The following is a 17,898-nucleotide window of genomic DNA, read 5'->3' as shown; positions in this document are numbered from 1 at the left end:
GAAAATGGAGTCATTTGTAAGGGCCCTGCCTAAATTTCTAATTAATTTATTATTATTATTATTTTAGAAAGAGCTATCAGATGTTTAATTTTGTTGTTATGGGACACACTAACTGTGCTGACTCTCACTTTTGCCTGAAGTTTCAAAGGACATAAAAACTATGGAAATCTGATAAGTGCATTGATTAAATATTAAAAAATTTTGGACAATGTAGTAAGTCTTAGTAATATTATTTTATAATTTCATAGACAGGAAAAATTGCAGGCTTATTTTTACAAAAAATCAGCTGACCCATATACAGCCCCAAATTATAGCAATTTAAAAAATGCCTCTTTCCATATATGCAATAAAGAGTAAAAATTCCAAAGAACTCAGTGTAGTTTAGAGGCTAACAAGGACCACCAGCAAGTTGGCAGTTATGTTACTTATCAAATTAAAGCTTTCTCGTGTTTGTAGGATACTGGATCTGCCAGGACAATAGTGTTTGATGTATATTAGAATGTCTTCTGATAATCCTAACAGGGTAACATTTTTCAGAGTTTGGAATTAGTTGAAATGAAATAAAAGACATGTTATTAGATGATTTTCCTCAGCAGTGTGCTCTAAATGGTGTCTCAAGGAGAGCATAGAATACTCTTGTGGTCATGGAGGCCTATCCCCCATGGACAGGCATTTTCAAAGGGCATTGTATTGTCTGGTGCTAATAAAAAATCATGGTATAAATCTGATTTATAATATTTCATGAACTTTCAATAGGCTTTGTTTCACCAAAACCAGAAAATGAAAATTAAGAGCTAATGGAAAACTTATAGGATGAAACTACTTGACATTCCTCAAACATGTTTTTATTCATGGTGTGTGGCTATGGCTTTTAGGTATGTCCTTGATTACATCACAGAGCAGAAAACATGTATGTGGAGCTCACAGGCTGTCACACATACACACACATGTACACCTATCTTACATTTTTTGCATAGTATCAAGAACAATAATAAAATTGATGGCACATTATTAAGTCAGCCCATCTTTCTTTATGATTAGTGCCAGATAAAATAAAACAGTGTTTCTGATTTCTTAAAAGAGAATGACAAAATTAAACCAAGCTGCCTGTGGCTTTGTCCAGTGGGGCATTCTAATTGACTCCAAGTCATTAATCAGTTCCCAATCAATCTATTTTGCCAGTAGCAAGCAGTTAGGACTCCATTACCAACCATTCATCATGCCATACCCTAATTCATTGCACCATTAGCCATGGATTAGGCCTCTGTTAGAATAACTAAGTGCCAGTTGCTAAATGCAAAGAATTTTTCTTCTCACCTCAGCCACTGGGATCCCTTCAGGTGGTCGGCACTGGAGCAAGACCTCCTGTTCCAAGGATACTTCCTTTCCCAGAGGTTCCTGCTCAAATGTTTTTCGCAGATCTGGAAAGCACAAGTAATAAAATACAAGACAAAACTAATTAACATTTATTCATTTCTAGAAAATACAATAATAAATTTGCAGTTTATTATTTTGTTTCTTTGCAGTTTTTAATCATGTTAGTACTGTGCCATAATGTGACTGATTATATTCTATGTAGTGGAAATCATGAAATTTAGAGATTACTAGCTGTTCCTACTTTAATCTTCACTGGAATGCTTTGGAGATCTCATTCTAACAATTAGTGACACTCATTAATTATAGTTTGCTAGTATTTCTTAATAATCAACTATAACAATCACATTTTTAATCAAAGGAATCCCATTGTTATGATTCTTATTCATACAGAGTCCCTTATGTATATTAATATTTTTTCTTTCTTTACAATAGATACTACTGAAGTTGCAACAACTCTGAGATCTTTCGATAAATAACTCAAAAGCAAGTTTCTATTTCAGAATGAAAACAGAATGCTGGAGTCCTAGAGAAATAAATATAGCTTCTTGAAGTATCTCAAACATAAGAGAGAGAAAAGAGTAACTATTGGGATGGGTCCAGAAATATCTCAATATGTAATTATGTCACCATTCTCCAATTAGAAGATTAGTTATTTCTGCTCAAATGTAATAAGAATCTAATTACTTATTTATATAGTTATAGTTGCTATAGCAATATGCAGTACAATCTTAAAAACTGCTATTGACAGACACAAAAATGTTAGAAATCAGTTTTATCATTTTAAACACCAAAGCTAAAAAATAAATGAGTCAGTTATAGAGCTTTAAAGCAGCATTTTTTTAGGCAAAGTTAAAAAAATTTCATCCATGTACTACTCAATAAAAATTTATTGAAATTTTACCCAGTAGATTTTATTAAAAAGCTAAAGCCTCTGTCTTTTCATCCCATGTCCCCAGTAATGACTTAAAAATATAAAAGCACCATTTCAGCCTACTGAACTAATGGGTAGAAATCCAAAGACTCTAGAGGTGTATCTCTAAGCCTTTCAAGAGCTATAAGAAAGCACCATCTGGAAAAATGCAGTGAGAAAAAAATTCATGTCATATTATTTGCTATTTGGGTGAATTTCTTGGCAGAAGAAAACCTTCAAGAGTTTAGGGGTTCTGAAAAGATTATTGGATCTATGTGAGTCTGAGGTAAGATAAGAGACTCTATAAATCATGCAAAATTTCTGCCAGAAAGGCATTTCCAATTTTATTATCAAGAAATTGAGTAGACTGTAGAAACAAATACTTAAATCCAGAGTTATTAGAACATGAAAGTTATCTAAGCCATGTTCTTATTTTACATATAAGAAACATATGTCTCAAATTACTCAAAGCCTCACAGCAAAATAATTGATGCTGCATTAGAACCTGCCGGCTGTTGATCTGATACATATTTTTTTATCCCACACATCCCTTCATATCTCTTAAGGTTGATTTGTATCCTTTCAACAGCAACATCAGAAAATTTCTACTCTTTCTTTTCTCATATGGTAGCTTCTCTTTGTTTTAAATCTGCATTAACATAAAAAATTTTGTCAAAATATTAATAAAAGCAACAGCAGCACTGAGTAAGTTTCATGGGATAAAAATGTTCTTTTTTTCCTTTTTTGCCTGGGCTGGGTCTTCACTGCTGCCCAGGGGCTTTCTCTAGTTGCCTTGATTGGGGATGCTGTGCGGACTTCTCCCGAGGTGGTTTCTCTTGTGGAACACAGGCTCTAGGGTGCGCTGGCTCAGTAGTTGTGGCTTGAAGGCTCTAGAGCATGGGCTCAGTAGTTGAGCCATATGGGCTTCCCACAGCATGTGTGATACTCCCAGACCAGGGATTGAACCCATGTCCCCTGCAATGGCAGGCAGATTCTTAATCACTGGGCCACCAGGGAAGTCCTAGGATAAAATATTCTTATAAGGTATATCTTGTTTGTGAAAAATGATTCTGAAAACCTCCCATCTGATGCATGGTAGGGTAAAGACATAAAGACTAGAATTAATTCTCAAATCAAATAATATATAGACTCACTCGCTGTTCAATTAAACAGCATATCACAAAATAAGGATGGAGAATTAGAAAGAGTGAGGCACGTATATCTCCAAAGAGTCAAAACAAATTCCTTTATATTTATCAATTATCTCCTTATGATAGATATTTTATTAGGTACTGAGGATGAAGATATGTAAGATTTACAATCAAGACTAGAAAGGTAAGCTGAGATCTATTCATGAAAAGCCTTCCTGCTATGCTGCTGCTGCTAAGTCACATCAGTCGTGTCTGACTCTGTGCAACCCCATAGATGCCGGCCCACCAGGCTCCCATCCCTGGGATTCTCCAGACAAGAATACTGGAGTGGGTTGCCATTTCTTTCTCCAGTGCATGAAAATGAAAAGTGAAAGTGAAGTTGCTCAGTCATGTCCGACTCTTCGCGACCCCACGGACTGTAGCCTACCAGGCTCCTCCGTCCATGGGATTTCCCAGGCAAGAGTACTGGAGTGGGGTGCCATTGCCTTCTCCTCCTGCTATGCTAAGGAATAGCAAACTCTCAAAGGCTTTTAAGCAGTGGAAGGAAACCAGCTGTCATATTGCTCTCAGTGTGACTGAGGTGATGCTAAAGAAGCAGAAGGTAGTTAGAGACCTATTTGAATAAATCAGGAGGGATGATAGGGAACTGAACTCAGCTACTGACAGTGGACAGGAAGAAGAGAAAGCAGATTCTAGTAATGAACAGATCATTTGTTCCAGAATACCTAAGTATCTGGAGAGTGCAAAGAAGAAAGGATAATTCTATTCTCAGCTATTGCAATTATTAAGTTTATACCATCATTATATGAAATCATACCACCATGGGCAGGAAAGTGGTGAGAAAGATAGCAAACTTATTTTGGTACATGTTAAGTTTGTTGTTATTGTTGTTCAGTCACCAAGTCGTGTCCGACTCTTTGTGACCCCAGGAACTTCAACACACCAGGCTTTCCAGTCCTTCACTATCTCTCAGAATTCGCTCAAACTCATGTCCATTGAGTCAGTGATGCCATCCAACCATCTCATCCTTTGTTACCCACTTTTCCTGTTGCCCTCAATCTTTCCCAGCATGAGGGTCTTTTTCAGTGAGTCAGCTCTTTGCATCAGGTGGCCTAAGTATTGGAGCTTCAGCTTCACATCAGTCTTCCAAATGAATTTTCAGGGTTGATTTCCAAACCAGGATTGACTGGTTTGATCTCCTTGCTGTCCAAGGGACTCTCAAGAGTCTTCTCCAACACCACAGTTCAAAAGTATCAATTTTTCAAACTCAGCCTTCTTTATGTTCCAGGTCTCACATCCACACATGACTACCGGAAAACCCATAGCTTTGACTATGTAGACCTTTGTCTGCAAAGTGATGTCTCTGCTTTTTAATATGCTGTTGAGATTTATCATAGCTTTTCTTCCAAGGAACAAATGTCTTTTAATTTTTTGGTTGCAGTCACCATCTGCAGTGATTTTGGAGCCCAAGAAAATAAAATCTGTCACCGTTTCCACATTTTCCCCCTCTATTTGGAAATGGAAAAATCCGGTAGATCCAGATCATGATTTCTAATCTCAGCATGATTGACATTCAGGACTGGATAATCCTGTTGTGAGGCTGCATTCTGCATAGTAAGTTTCTTAGCAGCATCCCTGGACTCCATCCAGCAAATAACAGTAGAGCTCTCCAAGCCAGGACAACATAAATGCCTCCAGATAATGCCAAATGTCCCCTGACAGGAAAATCACCTTAAGGACCACAGGTCTGAAGTTTGGAAAAAGAAGGCCAGGTAGAAGATCTGTGCTTCACTGTCTAGGAGATAGCTGAAGCACTAGAAATAGATGACATACCAGAGCAGGGAAAAAAAAAAAAAAGAGGACACCAACATTTCAGAGGAAAAGCTGTCTGCAAAAATGTTACGGTGTGAACAAGACACAGGAGAAAAACCAAGAGGCAACTGTCAGAGGAGCCAAGTTAAGAAGTCTGGAGGCCAACAGGACAAATGCAGCAAAGAACGTAAAAGGAGAAGTTTGAAAAATTTAGGAGTGAAGGGGGACTAGAAACCCAGCTGTGCTGGGGGTGCACAGAAATTGGGAGAATGACTATAATAATAACTACTGCTCTTTTACAAATTTCATTTTGACAAAAGTCAGCAGCACCGTTAAGGGATGATGGGTTTGAATGTAGCAGGCTATAATTCTTCTTAGGATTTGGTATATAGTTTTTGCAACTGTTTTCAAATTCCTGCCAATGGAAGGCACATCTTATGAAAATTGCTGTTTCCTAATTGAGAATGGTGACCACACATCAGAGGCCTGTACTTCAAAAGACAGGTTTAACTGAACCATCACTGAATACCATATAATTATATTGTTTTGATGTTATTTGATTTTAAACTGTATGTAAATTTTATCTGATTTCTAAAATGATTCATAGGTAAGCCCTCACACTGTAATACTTCTTCCTGAAAAATCCTTTTAATTCTTGGCCAAAATCTCTTTTCTAGCTTTCAGGTTGTATAAAGAACATAGAATATATTGTGCTGTCCAGCATGGCAGCTGCTCCTTTCATATGCCTCCAAAGTACTCTGCAAGCAGTGTGAGTAACATTTTAAACATATCCTTCATCATTTGGAGAGATGTGATAGAAGGCAGGCCGGATGCCTTGCAGGCAGAGAGAACACGAGGGTGACGAATGAGTAAGCAGGAAAAACGGACACTTGTCAGCTAGGAATTAGATGTAAAACAGAGTGTTTTCGAATAATGTGGGCATTTCTGTCAGGAAAAAGATGAATTTATGCCCTTGGAAGACCTTTAGGATTCTACACTTCTGTTTTCTTTCCATTAGTTCTAAGGCTACTACCGAAATAAGTATAAAATCCTTTCATTAAAACCTAGATTACTTTTGCAAAGTCAACTCAGCTTATCTCTGATTTAGTCATTGATTCCATCAATTAAAAGAAAAATCACCTTTGTTGTAAGTATGTATTCAGAGAGATGTTTACTTAACATGAATATTGGCTTACTAAATCCATACAGTGAAATCCAATTAGCAAATGCAGAATCAGACCTGAAACTATATGGATTTCTATTTACCATTTACACAGTAATCAAAGAAAGTACATGTGTGGCTGTACACAGCGTCTCATTTTTTATGGTAGAATTCTGATGCTGTCAGTGAGTTTTTTTGCAATATAATACAGTGATTATAAATTATTTATGATGTGAAGCCCACTAATTTCAAGGCATTCTATAAACATGAACTCTGCTTTTTGACAAGAATCCGCCTGCAATGCAGGACACATAGGTTCAATCCCTGGCTCGGAAAGATCCCCTGGAGCAGGAAATGGCAACTTGCTCCAGTATTTCTGCCTGTAAAATTTCATGGACAGAGGAGCCTTGTGGGTTATAGTCTATGGGGTCACCAAGAGTAAGGCACGACTGAGTCACTGAGCACATGCGCACCCACACAGGTAGAAAAGAAGGCTACCTGGGAGTGTGAAGACACTTCCTCATTTGCAAAATGGAAGTAAATAACTGGATGCTTTTGAAGGTCTCTTTTGTCTTGAGAGCCTATAACTGAGTAGACTAACATTTTAAATATGCATTTTAGGGGAAACAGCCTGGCCTTTGTGAGATAAGATCTTTAAGGATTTATATCAATTATCAGTGTCCAAGAGAAATAATAGAAGAAGCTGTTTTTCAACAATTTAGAAGATGATGCATCTTTGAAAAGAACAGCTTATAAATCCTCCTCTTAGGACAATCTTCCTGGAACTTCTGTACACTTCAATATACAGGTGTAAGAGAAAATGGGGCGATGGATGGGTTTCAGAAGATTCCAAATTAAAAACATCAGAAAATTCTTTGTACAAATACAACAAAGCAATATAATATACATCACAAGAGCAGATGAATATTGCAGCTTTGAAAATGATAAAAGTATTGAGAATTATAAACACATGGAAAATTATGAATGCATTGAGAATTACTGACAAAACTAATTTTCTTGCTTTGTGGAGAGGTGGGAGGGAAACACCTACCCAAAACAGCATGCAAGAAAGTCTATCATGCCAAAGCACATATTTATGAAAGGGTCCCCAGTCAGGTCTCTTCTGCAATGACAACCCATGAGCATCTTTGCCTGGAAAGGGTGAGCGTGGCCTAAATGGGAACGTTGAGGCTGGACAGGTGGGAGCTTTTACTGTAACAGGTTATATTACTATCCAAGTACCTGTGAGCTCCACTGATCTGAAAGGAAACCTGGAGAAAATACCAGCAAAAGATGTCCCTATGCTGTCTAAGTTGGTAGGCTGATACTATTGTCTTTGAAAATGAAAATAATCATGTTCTCACTCCAAGTTTGAAAACAATAATTTACATTTGTTAGAAATGTTTATTCTCTTAGCAATGCTACTTAAATATGCAGAAAGATTTATTAGAATAAAATATTTTTCAAAAGACAGTTTCTTGACAATGTGACAGACTGATATTATGAAGTCAAGAATTCTCTGATGAACATACTACAACAGATTATTCTAATGGAAATTAAAATCTTTAAATTCCATTGAATAATAAGACAGAAACAACATATTATTACCTTATTAATGTTGGTTGTTTTTTGATTTAGATCTCATAGGGTTTGCAAATATTAGATCTCACAGGGTTTTGAGAATATTAAAAGAAATACTGAATCTGAAAAGGGTTTGGAAGATTATGAAGTATAAAACACATGTAATAAATTATCACAACTATTTCTATTACTATTAGAGAGTCTGGTATGAAACATGATTTCTCATCTGAGTAAATTTCAGCATGTCATTCTCTTACACACTTGACTCATTTGGTCTAAAAACCATAGTATCTAACATTCCATATCTTTCTTATGGAATTTGTCCTTAGAGTACTATGAATTCAACTTGGAGGACTGAACACCAGCATTAAAATATGAAATTGAATAAACAGAAAATGTCAAGTATATCATACATAGCATTATTGTCATTCAGTCATCAAGTCCTATCCAACTCTGCGACCCCATGGACTGCAGCAGGCCAGACCTCCCTGTCCCACACTATCTCCCAGAGTTTGCTCAAGTTCATATCCATTAAGTTGGTGATGCCATCCAACCATCTCATCCTCTGTTCCCCCCCACCCCCTTCTTCTCTTGCCCTCAGTCTTTTCCAGCATCAAGGTCTTTTCCAGTGACTCAGCTTTTTGCATCAGGTGGCCAAAGTATTGGAGCTTCAGCTTCAGCATCAATCCTTCCAATGAGTATTCAGAATTGATTTCTTTTAAGATAGACTGGTTTGATGTCCTTGCTATCCAAGGGACTCTCAAGAGTCTTCTATAGCACCACAGTTTGAAAATATCAATTCTTTATCACTCTACCTGCTTTATGGTCCAACTCTCACATCCATACATGACTACTGGAAAGACAATAACCTTGATGTATTATTAAGTATGCACATATGTACACACACATATACATACACACACACCTCTGTGTATTTGTATGTGTGAGGAAATGGGTATATGTTTATTTAGTAGATCATGATATAAATATATTTTTTATTGTAGGTCACTGTGAAAAAGATCTGAAATATCCTGCAAAGCAAGATATCATTGCAGTCAAGAGCAAGATCTTCAGCTTGGACAAACTTTGTTTCAGATCCTGACTCCACCACCTGACTAGCTGTGTAGCCTTGAGCATACTGCTTAACCTTCTCTTACTTTAATTTCTTCAGCTAAAAAAATGAGCATGATACTAGTGACTCTTTTACAGGTTGATATATGAAGAAGCCTATATAAAACTCTAGAATCATGCCTTGAATATAAAAAGTACTCCCTGTAGTATTAGTACATTTTAGTAGCTGTATCAACTTTAGGCATTATCATTGTTAGTCAAAATAAACTTAAACAAATGAGACAAAATAATTATGAATGTGGCAGACTAATGACTGAAAGTTATGTGTCCCAAAGGGAAACTCAGGGATTACCATGCTGTGCTTGACAAAAAGTGCAGATTTCATTCCTAGTTGGGATCCAGGAATCCACAGTTTTCACTGGCCCCCAGGTATATCTGACACACGGCACTAAAGTCTGGGAACCACAGATTGACTGACTGATTGCTTATCTGTGGAACAACCACGATGTGCGCAGCACTGTGCTAGACCATGTAGGCAGAGGGAGAGAGGAGCCTGGGAGGCTGAGGGGACCAAGCGCATCTGCTTCTACACTGTGGCTCTTAAGACAGTGAGTTCCTGTTGATGTCTTCCAGGGTCAGTGGCACTTAATTTTGTTCAGGCTGATGGCTGACATTGTCTGGCGGACACTGAAATTTCACATGCATCTAGGGGACATGCAGGGAACTTAAAGTTAGGCAAAAGAATTATTTTTGCCTTTAAACCTTATCACCAACCTGGGCTGTCTTTGGTTTCCCAAACTGTAATAGAGACATAGGTACAAAACCAATTCACTTTTTGTTTACTACTCAACTCTGTGATGTCATATAGGAATGCAGGTTCTGTGGGACACAAACCCTATATTTAGTTTTAAAAATTTCATTTTAATGTACTTTCAAATTGTTGCTCTAGCAAACAAAATAATTCCATGGTCACATATGCTAATACTACTTGTGTTCTTAGAGGGAAAAATGTGTCTTTCTTCCAATAATATAAAAGGGGATAATTCCTTGGTGTCTCAGATGGTAAAGAGTCTGCCTGCAATGTGGGCAACCCGGGTTCGATGCCTGGGTTGGGAAGATCCCCTGGAGAAGGGAATGGCAACCCACTCCAGTACTCTTGCCTGGAAAATCCCATGGACAGAGGAGCCTGGAAGGCTACAGTCTGTGGGGTTGCAAAGAGTCGGACACAACTGAGCTACTTCACTTTTCACTTTCATGTTGTCATAGTAGAGTATAACTTATACTTAAATCACCAAATCTGGCTGTTAACAGAAAACAACTATCATGAACCAACCACTATAGCATATTTTGGGAAAACTAGATTAGTCTTTTGAGCTTTGAGCTTTTGAGCTTTTGAGCTTTTTACTAACAGTAAAAATTCCTGACAATGCTATAGAACCCTAAAAAGTTTGCCATGGTTTTCTTTTCCAGAAATAGAGTATCTTTGCTGGAATTAAAAAAAAAATCATGAAAAAATGTTATATTCAGCAATTCTTGTGGTTTTTAAATGGAAGGGACACAGTATATAAAAATGTTGTAAGTTTTCTTTTTTTACTCGCTTTTTCTTTTTAAATATTATAAAGATAAAACAAAACAAGAAACCACAAACCAACAAAAACATGAAGTTTCCTCTATGGTTAGACTGCAAACTGAGCTATCACATTTCTGTAAACCTATACAGTAAATTGTACTGTAAAAAGAAAAGTTTATAATTCAGATTTACCATTTCCTAAACAAGTGGCTTGGGTAAGTTATCTAATATTTCATTTCCATGCTTCTGTTTCACTTTTTGCAAAACAAAGATAACAGAATCTACCTCATAGGATTGTTGGAAGCATCACAAGAGTTAACATGCATAAGGGGCTTATAACAGAATTGGGCATACAGTAAGCATGCCCTAAACGTTGGTTACTAGGTCACAGGATATATTGAGAGAAAAAAGATGCAAGATTTTGACTTTGTTCCTGTTATTGTTTTGTAATTTCCTTTTACTTTTAAAAAAACTAATGTTTTTGACCAGTCTTATGAATTTACCACTAACACTTTCAGAACATAATAATTATAGACAGAGACAGAGGTTAGAATGATCTTTGAGCAAATCAGCAGAAGGATTGTCTTGGCAATGTTTTAGTTTTGCCAAGGCATGCCTATCCTTTACCGCACACAGTCATTTAAACAGAATCCTAAATGAACGAAGTCCCTGCAAAAGGAAGTACACTTTCAGCCATTCTTCTTTATTTCTTGGTTTTGGGGGCATTTATAGAACAAACATATTTGTATTCAGGTAGTTTTGCTAAAGGGTTTTTTTTTTTTTTTTAATAAGTATTTTAGAGCTGGAACTCCAATGACATCCATTACAGAGAAGAGGAAGAAAAAAAATCCCATATAAGCCACTCTTCTAGTCACATTGCATCTTTAGTTTCAGAAAGAAAAAAAAAAGATTATATGTCATCACAATATTTTTTAAGGTATGTCTTAGGGATAAATAATCAGAAACATGCCAACTTTATGGATGAGGAAACCAATATATCAAAAAGCTAAGGCTCTTTTCTCAGAGTACAAAAAAGAACACAATGATTACAGACAAGCTTTTTTGCAAATAAGCAGTTTAGCCATAAACTTCCCATTTCATACAGCATAAAACATCACTTTAGTGGCATACTTTGGTCCAGTGGGTTACCAGCCCTTCCTCTAGCACATAGCCCATAGACTTCCCCCCAAATATAACTTATGAGACAGTGTTCTATCAATTAGATGTCTACTTCTCAGAACAAAATGAGCTATAAATGCATATGGATTTGTGGGGCCTCCACTGATCTTGAAAACTTCTGTCTATATACAAAAGCAAATACATTTAGAAAAATATAGACTAATGCAATCTGGAATGTGTTGTGGTTTTTAATCTTGAAACAGAAACCACATGATGAACTAAATAGTACAACAGTTGACATTTATATGAAATGAGATATTTATTGTTAAAAATTTATCTGATCTAAAAATGTCTAAATTGGGTAATTAATCTCATCTAATTCAAAATCTGGCCTCTGTAACTTATAATGGGCTTGTTGTCTCGTTACGAAGTTGTGTCTGGCTATTTTGTGACCCCGTGGGCTACAGCCTGCCAGGCTCCTCTGTTCACGGGATTTCCCTGGCAAGAATACTGGTGTGTGTTGCCATTTCCTTCTCCAGGAGATATTTCCAACCCAGGGATTGAACCTATGTCTCCTGCGTTGGCAGGCAGCTTCTTTACCACTGAACCACCAGGACTTAAACAGCCATACAAGGGATCAAACCACAGCTCGGAAATGCACGTTAGTAATTAGGCCATTTACTCTGGCATGCTGGCAAACTTGCGCTTGCTGAGCTCTACCAAGACACTTGGCATTAGGCTGCCAGATTCTGTCATGGTATAACCTAAATCTTTCCAAATACCTGGTTTTTAAAGAGCTGTTGTCTTGTCAGAAATCTGAATGAAAGAAGGAAGTGAGCCACTCTTCCTTTCTTCCCCAGGTAAAGGAGAGGAGAATGCTCCAGGTGTGAAGGAAGAGCTATTGGCATTAGTGTGTCATATTCTCTAAGAAAAGAAACTGGTGTGGTTGGAACAGACCAAGTAACAGGAGAGAAGTGGGAACCCAGAGCCTTCTTACATTTCTGCATTGTAAATAATAATGAGCCTATAACATTATCCATGTGGAAAATATGATTTTTTTTTAATTGCCAACTGACACAAAAATAAATTGTCACCTCCTCTCTTATTTGTATCCAATGTGTTGCTTCAAGGCATGGACTTCTCTGCTGATCTGACCTGCTTCTCCATATATGAGCTTTGAACTCAGGCAGGCTTTTTATTATTTTTAAAAAAATATTTATTTAATTTGACTGCACTGGGTTTTACTTGCAGCATGCAAAGATCTTCATTGCAGCATGATCTTTTAGTTGCAGTATGTGGAGTGTTTAGCTGTACCATGTAGGCTCCTCTAGTTGCCTGACGAGGGATCAAACCTGGGTCCCCAGCATCATCAGCACCAAGCATTAGGCACTGACCCCAGGGAAATCTGTTGGGCAGGTTTTCAAATTTCTCTTGTCCTTCATTTCCTCATCTGTAAAATGAGGATAATAATACCTGTCATGCCAGCATTGGTGCAAGAATTGAATGATCCATCCAAAGCTGGTCAAAGGGTACAAACTTTCAGTTACAAGATGATTAAGTTCTGGGGATATTTTTGTATACCATGGTTACTATTGTTAATAATATAATATTGCATAATTAAAATTTGCTAACAGAATAGATTCTAGTGTTTCACCACACACACACACACACACACACAGTAATTATGTGAGGTGAAAAAGTGATTGAAACAGTTCCTCTATTATTAGAATCCCAAAGCCCATGTATCCAATGTGAGACACATGTGGCCATGGAGCAATTGACCTGTGGCTAGTCCTAACTAAGAGGTACTGTAAAAATTAGTATGAAAAAAAGAATGCAAAACTTGTCATGAATACTTGTTTATATTGGGTATTTTATTGAAATGATAGTTTAAATGAGTGGACTAACTAACATATTAACTTAAATAGATTTAACTTAAATAATTTAACTTATATAGACTTAAATTAAATAATAACTTAAATAGATTTAAGGGCCTAGATCTGATAGATAGAGTGATGGAATGAGATTCGTGACATTGTACAGGAGATAGGGATCAAGACCATCCCCATGGACAAGAAATGCAAAAAAGCAAAATGGCTGTCTGGGCAGGCCTTACAAATAGCTGTGAAAAGAAGAGAAGCGAAAAGCAAAGGAGCAAAGGAAAGATATAAGCATCTGAATGCAGAGTTCCAAAGAATAGCAAGAAGAGATAAGAAAGCCTTCTTCAGCGATCAATGCAAAGAAATAGAGGAAAACAACAGAATGGGAAAGACTAAAGATCTCTTCAAGAACACTAGAGATACCAAGGGAACATTTCATGCAAAGATGGGCTCGATAAAGGAAAGAAATGGTATGGACCTAACAGAAGCAGAAGATATTAAGAAGAGATGGCAAGAATACACAGAAGAACTGTACAAAAAAGATCTTCATGACCCAGATAATTACGATGGTGTGATCACTGACCTAGAGCCAGACATCCCGGAATGTGAAGTCAAGAGGGCCTTAGAAAGCATCACTACAAACAAAGCTAGTGGAGGTGATGGAATTCCAGTTGAGCTATTTCAAATCCTGAAAGATGATGCTGTGAAAGTGCTGCACTCAATATGCCAGCAAATTTGGAAAATTCAGCCGTGGCCACAGCACTGGAAAAGGTCAGTTTTCATTCCAATCCTAAAGGAAGGCAATGCCAAAGAATGCTCAAACTACCGCAAAACTGCACTCATCTCACACGCTAGTAAAGTAATGCTCAAAATTCTTCAAGCCAGGCTTCAGCAATATGTGAACCGTGAACTTCCTGATGTTCAAGCTGGTTTTAGAAAAGGCAGAGAAACCAGATCAAATTGCCAACATCCGCTGGATCATGGGAAAAGCAAGAGAGTTCCAGAAAAACATCTATTTCTGCTTTATTGACTATGCCAAAGCCTTTGACTGTGTAGATCACAATAAACTGTGGAAAATTCTGAAAGAGATGGGAATACCAGACCACCTGATCTGCCTCTTGAGAAATCTGTATGCAGGTCAGGAAGCAAAAGTTGGAACTGGACATGGAACAACAGACTGGTTCCAAATAGGAAAAGGAGTACGTCAAGGCTGTATATTGTCACCCTGCTTATTTAACTTATATGCAGGGTACATCATGAGAAACGCTGGACTGGAAGAAGCACAAGCTGGAATCAAGATTGCCGGGAGAAATATCAGTAACCTCAGATATGCAGATGACACCACCCTTACGGCAGAAAGTGAAGAGGAACTAAAGAGCCTCTTGATGAAAGTGAAAGTGGAGAGTGAAAAAGTTGGCTTAAAGCTCAACATTCAGAAAATGAAGATCATGGCATCTGGTCCCATCACTTCATGGGAAATAGATGGGGAAACAGTGGAAACAGTGTCAGACTTTATTTTTTTGGGCTCCAAAATCCCTGCAGATGGTGACTGCAGCCATGAAATTAAAAGACGCTTACTCCTTGGAAGGAAAGTTATGACCAACCTAGATAGCATATTCAAAAGCAGAGACATTACTTTGCCAACAAAGGTCCATTTAGTCAAGGCTATGGTTTTTCCTGTGGTCATGTATGGATGTGAGAGTTGGAGTGTGAAGAAGGCTGAGTGCCGAAGAATTGATGCTTTTGAACTGTGTTGTTGGAGAAGACTCTTGAGAGTCCCTTGGACTGCAAGGAGATCCAACCAGTCCATTCTAAAGGAGATCAGCCCTGGGATTTCTTTGGAAGGAATGATGCTAAAGCTGAAACTCCAGTCTTTGGCCACCTGATGCGAAGAGTTGACTCACTGGAAAAGACTCTGATGCTGGGAGGGATTGAGGGCAGGAAGAGAAGGGGATGACAGAGGATGAGATGGCTAGATGGCATCACTGACTCGATGGATGTGAGTCTGGGTGAACTCCGGGAGTTGGTGATGGACAGGGAGGCCTGGTGTGCTGCGACTCATGGGGTCGCAAAGAGTTGGACACGACTGAGTGACTGAACTGAACTGAACTGACTGCTAAGTACTGCTGCTAAGTCGCTTCAGTCGTGTCCGACTCTGTGCGACCCCATAGATGGCAGCCCACCAGGCTCCCCCGTCCCTGGGATTCTCCAGGAAAGAACAGTGGAGTGGTTGCCATTTCCTTCTCCAATGCATGAAACTGAACTAACGTATTATTAAAATTAATTTGGCGTCTTTTATGTTTGCTTTTTACTTTTTTAAGGATGGCTACTGGAAAAACTGAAATGACAGGTGGCTGGCATCATATTTCTTCAGACAGTGTTGTTCTGGATAGTGTGTTAGGCACTACAGAATTACAGATGTAAACACAGCCTGTTTGACACCCACAGGTGGCTCACAAGGTAGCTCAGATGTCAGGGAAAAGGAGGAGTGAACTATGAGAGTAGGGCAGAGAAGTCTTCCCTGTTCCCCTTTCATTCTTCCCAGGAACTGCCTTATTCCAATTTGTAGTCAGTGGTCTTTGTGATGGTGGCTGTTATTTATAGGTTTGTACACAGAAGAAAGAGAAACTCCCTAGGAACTATCCTGACATCCCAGGGAAGATGGATTGTCTGTGCACACAGATCCACTGTAACTCCTGAATTGAGGAGAAGGGTGGAGATGCAGAGGGCTCCTCCATCCTCAGGCGTAGGGACAAAATTACAGTCTAATTATACTTGAATTGGCAGACAACTTCAACTTCTAGGACTGACAGCTCAGGATGTACAGGAAGTGGTGAAAGAAGGAAAAACTCCTTAGTTTTCAAAGTTAACTTGGTACTACTAAATTTCAGAATGCACAAATAAAGTTGTTTGAATCATTATCTCTGTTTTTATGAACACTATTATCATTCACTGAGCATTTGCTTTGTGTCTGGCACTATGCCATATGCTTTACAACTTTATCCCAGTTTAATCTTGAAATAACCCTATCATTTTCATTTCATGGTTGATGGAACTAAGTCTCAGAGGGGTTACATTGCTTGACTAAGGTCACACTAGTAAGTGATGGAACTAGGATTTGAATATATAGGTCACCCTGGCCCTAAGCATTTGCTCCAACCACTGCACTTTGCTCTGCTTTTCACATAATGCCCACCATCCCCTGACAACAGCAACCACAACATCATCAATGATCACAACATCAGCAACAGCAGCCGAGACATTTCCTGAAGAGACACAGGGTTTGCTGACATTCTGCCTGAATTACATTTTCCTCCCTTGAACATTCAGAACTTTGTCATTGACTATAGCAAGGGACACTGGAAGAAAAAACCCAATGAAACGGGCAGCTGCATCACCACAGGGTTCTACTTAGACAGTCATTACAGTGCCCATATGAGTTCCCTCAGAAGAAACCCCTTGCTCTCCAGAGGAAGCTGTGGCACCCACTAAGGCCGCCGGACACTGCCATCTGGTAAACATGCGTGATTCCAGAGCAGGCACATTGTGTCCTCAGCTCATTTCTGGCCAAATCCTAACTTTTCCCTATTTCCTATTTTCCCTCTGCTCTGATTGTCTCACAACATTATTTTTGTATTTTATATAGTTTGAATATACAGAATATACATAACTGCTGCTGCTAAGTCACTTCAGTCGCGTCCGACTCTGTGCGACCCCAGAGACGGCAGCCCACCAGGCTCCCCCGTCCCTGGGATTCTCCAGGCAAGAACACTGGAGTGGGTTGCCATTTCCTTCTCCAATGCATGAAAGTGAAAAGGGAAAGTGAAGTCGCTCAGTCGTGTCCGACTCTTAGCGACCCCATGGACTGCAGCCCACCAGGCTCCTCCATCCATGGGATTTTCCAGGCAAGAGTACTGGAGTGGGGTGCCATTGCCTTCTCCAAAATATACATAAGCAAACAAATAAATAAGAGAATGGCTAATATTCATTTCTACTTTATAAACTTCTTAAAATAGAGCTTTTTCATGGAGGAACTATGGCCCCCTTTTTAGTACACACATATATATGTGTATATACTCACATCCATATACACACATAAATATACACTATTTATAGTATAGAACACATAGTGTACACTATTCACACATAGTGAATATAGATCAAATTAGATGAGGGGTAAGTGAACTTAATTATCTCTAGCATCATGGCTGTCTTTACCTGAAAAAAATTTAAACTTTAATTGCAGTGGATGTGACAGCCATCTG

The 17,898-nt window shown here is 38.4% G+C and overlaps 1 protein-coding gene across 2 annotated transcripts in view; it reads right to left on the bottom strand.

Annotated features, from left to right (window-relative positions):
• Positions 1-17,898, bottom strand: part of UNC5C (unc-5 netrin receptor C) — a 426,767-nt gene that overhangs the window by 123,551 nt on the left and 285,318 nt on the right. For both annotated transcript variants that reach the window (XM_070790840.1, XM_070790841.1), the window contains exon 4: positions 1,318-1,421. In XM_070790840.1, the coding sequence (XP_070646941.1) occupies positions 1,318-1,421 (104 nt within the window). The remainder of the gene's footprint in view (positions 1-1,317; positions 1,422-17,898) is intronic.

Source organism: Bos indicus, chromosome 6 (genome assembly GCF_029378745.1).
Source record: "Bos indicus isolate NIAB-ARS_2022 breed Sahiwal x Tharparkar chromosome 6, NIAB-ARS_B.indTharparkar_mat_pri_1.0, whole genome shotgun sequence".
Lineage (NCBI taxonomy): Eukaryota > Metazoa > Chordata > Mammalia > Artiodactyla > Bovidae > Bos > Bos indicus.
The sequence above is the reverse complement of the archived record's forward strand: the minus strand, read 5'-3'. Positions and strand labels throughout refer to the sequence as shown.